The sequence below is a fragment of the Oryzias latipes genome, chromosome 5 (assembly GCF_002234675.1).
Source record: "Oryzias latipes chromosome 5, ASM223467v1".
NCBI lineage: Eukaryota > Metazoa > Chordata > Actinopteri > Beloniformes > Adrianichthyidae > Oryzias > Oryzias latipes.
In genome coordinates this window covers 24,557,619-24,571,414 of record NC_019863.2, presented here as the reverse complement: position 1 = coordinate 24,571,414, position 13,796 = coordinate 24,557,619, and the positions used below count along the sequence as shown (strand labels likewise).

General features: G+C 39.2%; 1 protein-coding gene across 14 annotated transcripts in view; it reads right to left on the bottom strand.

Moving 5' to 3' along the window:
• LOC101155104 (inositol 1,4,5-trisphosphate receptor type 1) overlaps positions 1–13,796 on the bottom strand; it is a 109,262-nt gene that overhangs the window by 25,837 nt on the left and 69,629 nt on the right. For 11 of the 14 annotated variants that reach the window (XM_020703419.2, XM_020703417.2, XM_020703416.2 and 8 more), the window contains 8 exons: positions 13,091–13,353; positions 12,265–12,465; positions 10,073–10,183; positions 9,690–9,785; positions 9,481–9,615; positions 9,085–9,192; positions 7,185–7,416; positions 4,420–4,542 (listed from right to left, as the gene is read on the bottom strand). In XM_020703419.2, coding sequence (XP_020559078.1) covers positions 4,420–4,542; positions 7,185–7,416; positions 9,085–9,192; positions 9,481–9,615; positions 9,690–9,785; positions 10,073–10,183; positions 12,265–12,465; positions 13,091–13,353 — 1,269 coding nt within the window. The remainder of the gene's footprint in view (positions 1–4,419; positions 4,543–7,184; positions 7,417–9,084; positions 9,193–9,480; positions 9,616–9,689; positions 9,786–10,072; positions 10,184–12,264; positions 12,466–13,090; positions 13,354–13,796) is intronic. The other 3 variants (XM_020703413.2, XM_020703425.2, XM_020703424.2) reach the window with 1 other exon arrangement.

Genomic DNA, 13,796 nt, shown 5'->3' with positions numbered 1-13,796 from the left:
GAAAAGGAACAAAAATCTTCAGAACTCCAGAAAAATGTATCGGCAGCCATCACAAACACACAAAACCTGTGTTTACCTATCAGGACATGCTGTTTCTTCCCCATAATTCTTAAGATATCATGCAAAAGCATTTGTGTTTACGCTGTGTATTTTTGTGTTATATTATGAGACTATGCTGACACACAGATGAGATTCTCTCTTCATTACGGTAGGACGGGGGACCTCTGATCAGAAGTTTGCAAATTTGATTCCCACCTTGCCCACCCATATGTCGAAGTGTAGACACTGAACCCCACCTTGCCTCTGATGGAAGGTTGGCACCAGTGTTTTTCAGCGGTTTTTGGCAACTGTGACTGCAGAGCGCAAGTATTTCCCATTTTCCTCATATTTAGATGTTAGCCTGCAGAAAAACAGCAGCGTGAGCTTTTGGAAAGACATGTTTCTCTTTAAACATAACCACCTCCAAGAAACCATCTATGACAGGGCCACACCACGACTAAGGGGGTTTTATTGTGCTGCAGCTGCTGATTCAACCTGGAAATTTAGCTCATACTCATAGCATGTTTAAGCTACAACATAACTAAAATTTTACAAGATGTTGTAACAATGTCTGCTTAGAAACAATTGAAAAAGGGTGTTCATCTGTATGGAGGTCACTGCAGTTGGGCGCCTCATAAAGTCGCCAATCTTCCGGTTAAAAGTATGACCTGAAATGACCTTCTAAGCTGCTGAAAGACTTCTGATGCTGGAAACCACATAAGGTTTATAAAGCTAATCTAACAACCTCCTTTATTTCAACTTTCTTTCTCTCTTTCTTCTGCACCACTGCGTAGAAGTTCAAACAAAAGGCGACCTCGCTGTTCGACCCCAGACAAAACAATTGAAAGTTTATGTGAACAATGTGTGTTTTCTCTTTGCTTTAGAACAATGGAGTCCTTTAAATGCTGTGACTTTTTACATCCCCACAAACATGGCCCTCACAGAAAGCCAAGAAAGAAGGAACAAATACAAAACCAAAAGAAAACTAGATCGATTTGTCTTAAATTAAGCTTTTGAAGTCATCTGCTTAACCTTAAAACCCAGAATTCCTTTTTTACAATGCAAATTTATACAATAAAATGATCAAACCTGAGTGAGCAGAGGTTAATGTGAAAAAGGGAACACGGGCAAATATAAAAAGGTTTATTAAACTTGTAACCTCGCAAAAATCACAGTTTCCTGATTCTAAATATATTTAAAAAAATCAAAACTAAAGGACATAAAACCAATTTTGAAAGACGGTTTTGGAGCATAATGCAAAATTCCAGCTTCAAAATGTTTTGATGTGCGCGTTCTCTTATCAGCCGCTCTGAGTGTCACTTTCACGCTGCATAGTCACTGCTGAAGCATTTTAATGTACCACATTTCCTGTTAAAGATTCAGGCTTGATGAAGCCTTCACACAACACAGCTTGCATGTGCACACAAGCAAACAAACACACCTAATTACCAGAAACGATACCTATGGTGAGGAAGACAAAAGAGAGTGTATACAGTGTGAGACAGAGACTTTAAACTTTAAGGACAAGTCCGGATATGAAGCCTATTCTTTTTTAACAGGTCAAAACAGACATTAGAGAACATTGTTTTTTAGTCTTGTTTAGGGCACGACGGGTCAAGATCCAAGTCTGCAGCTATGTTTTTTTCCTCTCACAGCTCTGCCACAAAGGTGAAACTTTCTAAACCACAGGCACGGGAGCCGATATCGCTCTGAAACTCACCTGAGAGGGTTCCTCCAAGGACATCTCACAATGCAACCTTTTAATCTACCCAAAACACATCAAGCCTCATGAAATGTAAGCTCTCCGGGTGGGCTGTTGGAGGCAGATCAAAGTCTGCTGCAACTGAGTAATTTAGCATCACATTTGAGAAAATCATTGATCTTTCCTGTCAACATCATCCATTACTAACAACCGTGGTTTGGCAGATCTTCACCAACTGAACTTTAAAGACCATCTCTGAGGAAAATGGTGTTTTTGGTGTTTTTAACATGTTCTTGTGGCATTTTCCTGATGATGAACATATGTAAAGAAAATGAAGCTTAAAATTGAATTTCTGAGTATTTCTATATTCAAATAGTTGTGAATCAGGAGAAGACAAAAAAAATGCAATTAAACAAGATTGTATTTGTTATATATGATATATTCTGATGCATCCACTTGTAGATGGCTAGATCCATAATACATTTTTGTTTTTCTCATCCAAGCTGGCATCACAACTGTACGACTGGATAGCTCCAATATTGCTCACCATGTTTTTGCACTGGTAATGTTGGAATGGGGGTGAGAGGGGCTGTAAGCTAGCAGGAGAGCATGTAAACAGAGAGCTCCCAGTAACAGGCAAAGGAAAGGGGGGTGGAGTTACTCTGCACCAATGACCCCGCCCACGACAACTCAGGCAAATTTTTAATGAACTACTGCTGCTCTGCAGAAACTATGTCCTATAAAACGAGAAAGGTTTAAAGTCTGCGGAGCTTAACGCTTCATAACTCCCCAAACCTGTTTGCCTTAAGTCTGAAACAGAAGATGAACGCATTACAGTGATCCCTTGCTATAACGCGGTTTGCTTTTCACGGTTTCGCTACTTCACGGATTTGCATCGTGCATTGTGTTCTGCATTCTGATTGGCTAAAAAGTCACTCCGCTTCTTCTCTACCTGTGCGTCAATAACCTTGCAGTTTAATATGTGCACGTACGTAGATCAGCTTGCCAAATTTTCATTACTACGTGCAAATTCTCTTGATGGTGGCATGTCGGTGTATAAGGATCTTTTTGCAAAGCAGAAAAAAGAGCGACAACAACTGCCTATCACTATGCTCTTCTCCCGAACAAACGCAGCTGCACCGCGGGCTTCAAAAGAAGAAAACACTGCAGAGCGGAGTCAGGATGCAGCGGCTCAGTCTGTAGAGCAGTGAAATACACCTGAGTCACTATTTGTCCCACTGTACTTTGTATTTTTTTCATATTCATTTTAAATTTTCTCCCGTTTAATCCAATACTCGGGTCGCGGTGGGCGGGGCTAATCTCCGCGATTTGAAGCCTTCTGTTCACATTCATTAAAATTATTATTTGGCAGTACAGTACAGAGTTATTTGTTGAAAACAAGGTTTCTAAAGTACTTTTATTTGTGAAACAAATGGTTGAGCCTGTAAATTGGTTTGTTCTTTCTTTTCAATGTATAATACAGTATTTAATTGTATAATAATAGTTTAAAAAAATAAAGGTTTCTACTTCACGGATTTTGCCTATCACGGGGTCTTTTTGGAACGTAACCCCTGCGAAAAACAAGGGTTTACTGTACTTGTTGAAGACATATGACTGGTTATGACATTTAAAACTCAAATTGATCCTATCCTAAATCCCCTAATATGAACTGAGAGGTTACCGGTAACCTGTCATAGAGCTCTGCTTTCAGTTATTTTTTAATAAGACTGATGTCATGCTTCAGCTTGAAGATGCCTTTACCTTATTTATCTGATCTGAACTTGGTTATCTTAACTAAGCAGACCAACCTACCGGGAAACTCCATTCTAACAACATGCCAACTTTAACAGATGTGTGCTGTGGGCGCTTTCATTGTCTACTCAAATGCATAGCGCTTAGGTCACGGAGTGTCTTTAATATAGGGTAGATCTGGATTGTCCAATAATCGCACTGCTGCTGAACTGCACCAGGGTCACCAGACAGGGAACAAAGCTCATTTCAGTCACTCATTTTAGGTGTAAACACTTCATTTTTGGAGGTGATCTAATCTCCTTTAGTCTGTTTGCTCTTGAAAGCAAACCAAACAAGGATGTGAAAACGTTCTTATCACCTGCCCGTTTGAACCAAGTTGACTAGAAGATCGTAGCGTGAAAGTGTCCATAGACCGCGTGTAAGAAAACACAGAAAAAAATGACACTGATAGATATCTCTTGATTTCAGTGGAAAATAGGCACGAGTGCAATTTTACGGGTTTTATAGCCTTCGAAACGCGTCAACAATGTGTAATCTCTCATGGATCCGCACTGCTGAGAGTACTAACGGCTTTCTTTGGAATTATCTCTGAAGGTTCTGGATCACTTACTATTTTCTTGGTTTTTGCTCCAGTTTTAGGATTGACAACATTCCTGCAGTGGTCAAAATAAACAGCTTACTGAACACAAATGTATTTATGCTTTTGATAAGAAAAAAACCCCAAACATATTACTGTACTTCTACCACTGACCTCAGAAGCTAATGTTTGTGCATTACAATTCCATTTCCTGTGCTGTAAGAGGCCCATTTCTTGTGTTAACCACAAAAAGGCTAAAAACACTCAGTCAGCCTTGGAAAAAAAGAAAGCTTTTCCAAAGCTTCAAAAAGTTCAGAAAGACAAAAACTGTATTCAGATGTAGACTGACCTCCACGGACACCCTCCAGTGGGTAGAAGAAGGCCACAAGGATGTTCATAAGCACTGCCAGGTTGAAGGAGATGCTGCTCCAGAAGGACATGTTTCTGGAACACCAGTACAAGATGGGCTGGGCTGGAGAACAAAGTAGTTAAGGCAATTAACAAAACTGTTGTGAAACTCAGCAATATCCAATCATCAGAAAACTGAACAACTCATGAAATACAATATGAGTAACGCAAGTTTCATTTTATGACAAAAATTTAAAACCACAAGTTAAGTTAAGATGTGCTATGAAGTTGTTTTTTGTCTTTATGCCAGTCATGTGGGAGAAAAATATTTTGGATTTTGTGAGATTTGTGTTGGGATGAAACACATCACCAAAAGAAATCTGAACAGGTTAATCTTTATTTGTAAAACAATAACAACAAATCTCCTGGTTAGGCTTAAATAGCAACTTCAAGCATAAGATCCATAAAAATCGGACAGAGAGTTTTGAACTTCCAGCTTTTTAAAAAGAGTAAAATGCACGTGTTTTTTAAACAGTAAAAACGAAATCCATTGACACGCATCTTGCACAAACTAAGGTCAGGGGATCAGTTCCGTGGTTGAGTCTAATTTAAACCCTGTTCATCAGAAAAGAGGAACTGCGGGTGGGGACTTTTTACAAAAAAAAAGTCACAATGTTGACGTCAAGTGGTGAGCACCAGCACAACATTACACTCTTCTGCTGTGTTGATTCATCTATTTATGAAACGGGAGGTTTTCTGGGCAACGCATACAAACAACATCCCTTCAGGCTTTTGCACGGACAACTCATGACACGCTTGTCAAAAATGCATTAGGAAAGCTGTCAAAGAAGAGTTTAAGGGTCAACGAGGACAGGCCAAGACCTGAAAGACCAAATTTGTGTTTTACATCCTTCAGGACATATAGTGATAGCTTATTTTGTGTTACCATAAAGTTAAACTGGTTGCCTGCTTTGATTTCCTTGCAAACCTTCAGAACATTTTAGGGAAAAGATGACTAATAATGCAAGACAGTCAAAGTAGGCTAACCTGTAAATCAAGTTAAAATGCTGGTTTAGAGAAATCTAATTACTCAGGTGATGTCTTAGAGTTATGCTTAGCAGGAAATATTTATACTTAAGATGAAAAGAGTGGAACCTGACTCTCTTCTTGATGCGTAACAAAAGGTACCTGTAAACTCCAAAGTAAACACAGTGTTTGTGAATGAGCCTTGGCTTTAGTAATCATCTACTTTGTCACCCTCACATGACTGACATCATTCTCTCCCGGGTGAAAAATTGCACTTTCTGTATGTCACAAATTCTCCAACCCTTACATCATCTTTTAACTTAACGTTCTGTAATCATTGTTGTTAGACACTTAAACACTGATACTTTTTAGAGGTAAAATACACTTATAAATGGTTTACATGAGGCTCCCTCTGTCATCCCTCCAGGTTTAAAAAGGAGCATGTACAGTTTGTGATCCAGCCCCAGAGCAAAAAAAAAAAGAACTTTTATATGATTATGGAAATAAGACATTTTGGTTTCATATTGTACAATCTTCCACTACATTTCCAGTTTCCCCTCTCCTTCCCAAATCTGACCTCTTAAACATATATGAAAACTCCATTAAAATTTGATTTCCTTTGACCTATGAAGTCAACATGCTATATACATTATTTTCCTGTACAACTCCAAGACCTGTACAACCTGGTATGCACACATGACAAGATCAAATGGCATTACGAAAACCATCTTGCAAAGCACAGTACCAAGAGGAATGCAGAAGAAGAGGTGGAAAGACAATCTCAAGGAATGGACAGGATTGTCTTTCTCTCCGACTCACAGAAAGAAGTCCATGACCATTGAGAATGGCAGGAAATATTCAAGAAATCATCGACGATGCCTCTACAACCCAGATCGATACAATACAACCTCAAGAACTGAAGATTTCAGACTCTGGGATGGCAAACATAACAGCAGATGTGGTCAGGTTATTTAGCCCCCGTCACCAGGAGTGTCAGACTCCAGGCCTTGATGGCCGGCATTCTGCTGTTTTTTCAGAAACTTGGCCCAACTTGCTACCACTTACCTGGATCAGGTATGTTTTGCCAATGAGATTGGCAGGTTATTGGAAGTAAATGTAAGCCACCATTTTTTTCAAACTCAACATTGGTGTTAAAGGTTACAAAAGATTGCCGAAACCAAAAAACAAAAATTCAGTCTCAGACCCTCATGGCTTCTTATATTTTTTCTGACTGTTTAAAACAACACTAAGAACAATTGGAGACAAAAATAATACATGATTCAGAAAACCACAAAGACTTGTTCACTATCAAGAGAATAACTCTCATTAAAAAGCACAACAGCAAGACTTAAAACTTGTGTGAGAAAATATTTTTTGGAGGTATCTTTGTGAGTTTGTTGCCACCAGTCCCAACCAAGTGACATGAAGGTACAACCTACAATTTAAGATCTAAACACCAAATATTTGGCTTTGGGTTTTATAGAAACAAGTTTAGACCTTCACATCCTTTAGAGTATAAGAGTTCAGACCAGCAAGTAGAGAGTGAGAGGAATACTTTGGGAAGGGTTGCTAAGTCATAAGTTTAAAAAAAAGTACCAGACAATAATCACTATGATAGCAAGATCATTATTGGTTCTAATGCATGACAAAACCAAAGGTGCATGGAACCTGGAGGGATGTCTGAGGAACAACTCTAAACAAGACAAAAAACTACAAAAAGAGAAGAGAAAAAGAACGCACAGGGAACAGTATTTGTGTTACCGGTAGCCTCTTGAGTACCGCGCAGCTTCTTCTGCCAATTCATCTCATTGAAAAGGTCCTCAGAGCGCAGGAAGAAGTCATTGATCTTGCTGCCTTGCTCATCTCGCTCGGTGGTGTAGTAGACCCGCAGCTTGGATTCTTGGGTGAGGAACTCGCAGATGTTGGGCACGGGAAAGACGATCTGCTCCATGGTGCGATCGAGTCGTACGATCTGAGCACCGTCACGACAGGAAAAACCACAACATACTCCGTTATTGTTTCATTAGACAAAGTTTCACCCATTGCCTATAATGGTGTGGGTAAATGGGACAGAGTCCTACGTGCACCAGTAACAGACTTGTTGAAGAAAACTAAACAAACAACTTCATGAGGTTGTGAACAATCTGCATTCTTTCTTGTTTCTTGTTTAAACACAGGAATACATGCAAATATGCTAAAGGTGTGGGTCGCAATATTTTTGGACAAAAAGGGATGTGAAAAATGATAACAATCCAACACAACAATAGAATTTCTACACTGCTAAGCAGTCACCTCAATAACAGATTTCTTCCTCTGTGAAAAAGCTTCTTATGCATTCTAGCAATAGCAGCTGTATCCGTGAGGCTAAATTTAACAAGATCATGACAAGAGGATATGAGAGAAGGACAGACTTTTATTCAAATTAAAGTCCCACTATTGGTCCAAACAATAGAGTTTAGTTAAATTTGGCCCCGTCCCCTCAGGGAGCGGTGAGCTGCAGTTCTTGCATTCAGAAAACCACTGAGGTAGTTTAACCCTCCAATCCACAAATGTAATGCAGGAACGCAGTGGTACAACCCGACTGTAGATTTAATCCCACAAACTTTCAGCCTTGAGGAAAATCTTCTGCCACTGGACCATTACCCTCAATGCTGTGAAACAACTGCTATGTTTATGGTGCAGAAGATGAACATTTTTAAGTGATCATCTACACCTAAGGCTGATTGATGTCTGATTTTTTTAATCCAAGAATTAGTGAATAGAATGTGGTGTTCTTACTATAAAGAACTACGATTAAAAGAAAACAACATACATCAGATAACAGGAGCTTCCAGAAAGACTGGCAATCTGTAGTTGTATTACGCAAAATTAATAGGAACTACAAAAGACTGAAATTAAATCCAATGTAAAACGATGGCTAAGACAGCTGGTTAAGACAAAGCTGTGCAGGTATTAAAACCAAACAGATGTGGATTCAACAATGATCTTAAGCTTGATGGATTGGATGCTAAGAAAAAAAAAACATTTTTAGAACCTTTCCAGAGACAGTATAAAACTTAGAACAGAAGATTAAAAAACTAAAATATTATGAATTAAAAAATCCAAAAAAATATGAGAAAGACAAAATAATATAGAATACAAAAAAAAGAAAAAAGAAAAAGAAAGAGCTATTTTAATAATTTGAATACAAAAAATTGTATACCATAAATGAATGTACCAAGTAAAATAGTAAAAAAACAACATAGACAAAATAAAAAAGACAAAAAGAACAAGAAGAAAAACCGCAAGATCAAAATCTAGAAACAAAAGTCCAGGTCAAACCAGCTCATAGGCAGCAGGAAAGATTTGATGTCGTCTGTACATATCTTGTTTGAACTTTTAGTTAAAAAAAAGAAAAAAAATATTTACATTTGTCTGAAATAAGTGTGCAAAGTGTGTAGTGAGGGGTTTTACAGCCCTAAAACATCTACAATGATCGTAAAAACTTAAAGACCACTGTAATTGTGATTATGTGCTACGGTCAATAGGTATACTTTGACCAATTTAAATAACCTAGTTTGGAACAAGATGATTTTTTGGCTCTGTTTTAGTGTTTGGTGGGATCAGGGCTTTAACATACAAGTCAAAATAAACATCTGACCTCAATCTGAGCTGTGTGTTTGGCGTAAAACTCCAAAGCTTCATCACCCTCTCCATACGTCCCTCCTGGCTTCAACATAGCCTGTAGTTCCTTGTTGTGTCGAGCTAACTGCAAACAAACCAACCAGAAACAGAAATGACTACGACATCTCAAGCTTTACAGAGATTCTATGTACATTGCAAGCTCTGCATTCAAATCTGAATAGCATACATTCACCAGTGAGGCGTCAATATCTAGAGTGAAACCTAATCTTACTTCTTCCAGATCTTCATGGTCATCTGTTCCTCATTAGTCTCATTAAATCAGACAAGACTTAAAATAGTAAAAGTAACAGTTAAGATGTTTTGGTCTATGCAGCAGGACCTGTCAATCAAAGTGCTTTCTCTCCAAGCTCACCTGATGAGCCAAGATGTAGATATTATGACCAACGTTGCGAGGAGAAGCAGAATGCTCCTCCTCTCCATCCTCGCCCTCCTGTGGCTCCTCCACCTCGATCTCGCCCTGCATGTAAGCCTTTTTGATCACCTCCACCTGAAGAAACGTGCAGACCGTCACAAATTCATTCACCTAACACCATGTGAGGATGCTAAGGACATCAGACGAACCAGCTCTTTAGGCCTCATGTTGTACAGTATCCTCTCAGCATTCTCGCTGTCGTGACGACTCTCCATGATGGCAAGAAGAAGCTTGGAGGCATTGTTCTATGAAAAAATGATGCTTGTTTTCATTATACAGTACATCTATCTGTATTTGTTGTATTTTTAACCTCACTTTACTCTTGGATTTATTCTGTTGAACTGAGATTTGGTTAGATTTCATCTTCTAATTTCTTTAATTAAGACTAAGTTAGTAATTTCTATAATTTGATCAGTTTGAATCTTTATGATGAGCTCCTGAGCTCCACAGTAAAACTAGCTTAATTTTGGTCATAAACACCATTAAACCACATGTTATGAAGACTAACAGAACATGGACACATAACACTTACTTTGAGCTCCAGCACAAGATCCATTCTCTTTTTACCAAGGGGGTTGATGTCATTGAGGATGAGAGCAATGATGATGTCAATGCCATTGCATTCATGTGTGGCAATGCAGTTCTAAGAAACACAAGAAGGCAAATAATGTTACATTCAAATGTACAGAAAAAGTCCATGTAAATTCAAAACATGGCTTATTAAGCGGGTTGGTGTTAATTAAGATTTAGATATAATCAAGTTGAAACACATCTCAGAGGTCAAATGGGCAGAAATGAAGAGAATTAATTGAAATTGTTCTAAAAGCCATGAAACTCTTCATTGCCATCTTTAATTATTTCTGTTGGAATCTGAAAATTAAAAATGACTTTTTTACTCTGAGGTTTGTTGTTTCCAGCAGTTACAAAATACACCTGATTGCCAAAGACTCTTTGAATTAGGTTAAATCAGGTATAGACTGACGATGAGCAACACATTGCATAATATACCATGTCGACATTAAACAAAGATTATTGGAAGTACATAAGTGGGTCAGACTACGCACATCCTGTTGCTGAATGTCTTATAAAACCTCTATGAGGTAAATTCTATTAATTTCTGCATGATCCGATCAGTATCTCGCGTTCATTACAACTTTGCGCCACTTTGTTTAGGTTTGTGGGCAGTGGTTTTCGCTCCGCTCTCTGAAGTTCTCATCTGCTGCTGTAATGCTTTACCCAAGTGATATAGGTTTGTTGCTGCGTAACCCAGTTTACACCATGGTTCAGCAGTTTGACGAACATGTTTGACTCCAGGATAACTAAGCTCTGGGTTTGTCCTATAAGACAATTCCAGATATATCTTGAGAATCTGTAAACAAGCTCCTGGATTTTGGAGAAATTCTCTAAGTATTGAGCATATTCTATTTGGAGAAAACTCCTCAACTTAATTTTATGCGGTGCACATCATTTGGATAAAGTATCATCCACCTTTTCACTATGACTGATATCAAATTCCATGTCTGGAAGTACTGTGAAGCCCTTTCTTCCCTTGGCTCCAAAAATTTCTCACAATGTTTGCAGATGGATTCTCATTTTCCTTTCGTGCCCTAAACCATTCTCATTTTTTTCTCTGTTAGCCGGAAGGTGAGCGAAATCCTAAACAACTATGTGATATGACAGATAACTCCAGGCACATTATTGTGGGTAAAAGTACTCAATGTAACATGTTCTTTCTGTGCTCCCCTGAATTGGTGTCATGTGAATAGAATGCAACAGAGGCTTAGCAAATGCAGGACCTTTTGAGAAAAAGGTTAAATGAGGCTTCAAAAGACACCAGGATTAGGAACACTTACAAACACAAGAATGACAGGGCTACAAAAACAGTGGGTTCAGTGACAAAGAAGGATAAACAAAAGAACTTTAAAAGGAATTTACAAAAAGGGAAGAGAGTCAAACTTCTGTTATAATGAGATGTCAGAAATTTGATCCGCGTCACTATGATGTTCTCTGAAAACAAATTCAAGCTCCATCCATCAGTAAAAACATCTGAAAGCACCTTTCACGGGTTTCACGAGTTTCCCTTATTCTCTAATTAAACATTTTTTGGTCAAAAGTAGTCAGTCATCAAATCTAAGCCGATCACACCTTGACTCGTGACCAAAACCAATCACATGATGTGAAGCAGGGTCACGCCTAACAAGATGAGCCAGCAGCCCCACAGGGACTGAAACATATCAGGCTAATGGAGTGTTTCAGACCAGAGCTAAAACATCCTGAATACATCCTGAATGCCTCTGTGGACAAAGAATACCTCTTTGCTCTCAGTGCATACATACAAAGAGCTGAGTTTAATCTGGGCACCCCCTTCAGGCTCTGAGTTTCAGTTGCTTCATAGACTGTTTTAGCCAGTTGCTTGTTTAGTCACGCCAGTTTCACACTTGCCAATAAATGGTGGCGAGGAAGCAGGAACAGAGGATGCTGTGATCATGTGAGACGACCAAGCAATGTTTGTCCACGCTTAAGAACAAACAGAGACACAGCCAAGAGCTGACTTGCTCTGCGCTCCAAGAGAATGATGTGTAACTGCGCAGTTTCTGCAGTCCAAACAAAACCACCTGCGCTGTTGGAGAAGTTAATTATTTGCATTTTGATCTTCGCCCAAAAGAAAAACATCCCAATGAACACGGTCAACTGGAACTTTCTGGTGTTATGTGCATACGTCACCTGGTTCTCATGACAGGGGCCTTGGCAGTACTCTGTGAGGCTCTCCACCGTTTGGTTGATGAGTCCAACGTTCTTCTCATTGATGTAGAGTCCCAGAAGCCCCAGTCCTCCTGTGGTGCTGCCACAGATACAGTCCAGGAACTGAAGAGTCTCACACACCAGATTATAGTTGTTCTTGTTGTTCTGATAGCGTAAAAAGTTCTGAGGAATGACAATGGAAAAAGGCATCCTCCTTTACAAGAGCTCATGACATGATCTTGCACTTCATCCATGTGACTGAAAGAAGTCCAGCTGGTATCAGAAGCTCAAGGTAAGGCCCTTCAAAACATTTTAATTTTGATAAGTTCACGAAATGTTACAGCAAAAACATGTTTGTCATTCAAGTAAATTTGGAAGGAAGGCAAACATGTCAATGATGTGAGCATTTGTGCTGCAGGGCTACCGGTACACAAACGTTTTGAATCAGGTTTAGGATGGAGACAGGCCACCTTTCACTAAATGAAAGCTGTCTTCTGTTGGGGGAAGTAAGCAGAATCAGTGCAGAAAGGAAGTATTTTGTCTGGGTTACTGGAGCTTAGACATATACAGCCTCATAGTGAAACTAGATCAAGACAAAACAGACACTGAAACAACAGCATCAGGAAGTTCTGCAACTGGTGCCTATTTTCTACCCGGTTTCGTTTCTGTAAAACTGAAAAACGGGATCGTTAAAATTTAGAAACACATGCCAGGATGTGTTGGCATGTCAGCAATCACCGAGGGGTTGGAAAGCTCCAATGAAAACAACATCAGCCGACATTACAGGAGGCCTGGTGGAATGACTGACCTGCAGGTCTCTGTTGTGGTTCTCGCAGAGGAGCTGCATCAGGCGGAGAATAGGCTGCATGATGGTGATGATGACACTCATTTCACCTTCATCCTGGCTCTTATCAACTGTCGGGATGGGGGAACCGTCAGCGGCAGCTTGATGCTCTTCGGCCTCAGCCTCACGCCTGTAAGTTGTGTAGGCCTTCTTGGTGACGGTGGAGGCCTCCACCAGCTGCTCCTTCACCTCCTCTGTCACCATGGCAACCACCGGCACACCTGTTACTAACCACAGGAAAAGGAGGCCAAACACAGCAATTACACTTCAAACAAATGTTGTTTTCCAGAAAATGGGTTGAATGCTTTTAAAACCCCATTTCTCTTCCTGAGCTTTTTGTTGTATGTTTTCATAAGCTCAAACAAATATTTTTAATGTACAAAGACCACACAAGTTGATATTAAAGAATAAAGCTCTCCAAGCACATCTGGCTCTATAAAATAAATTACTTCCCTTTTGTAAAGTTATGAATGAACGTTTGTTGTTTTCTTCTATAAATCTAAATAATGCTTCTAATGACGTACTTATGCCAGATTATTGAAATTGTGAGGACTGTGCACCTTAATTAGCTTTTTCAGTGATATTTCATTTTTAATCATGTTATGTTTTGAGTTTTCACCCTGTCATAGACACACTAGGTTCTAGCTAACAATCAACAGCTGTTTTCATT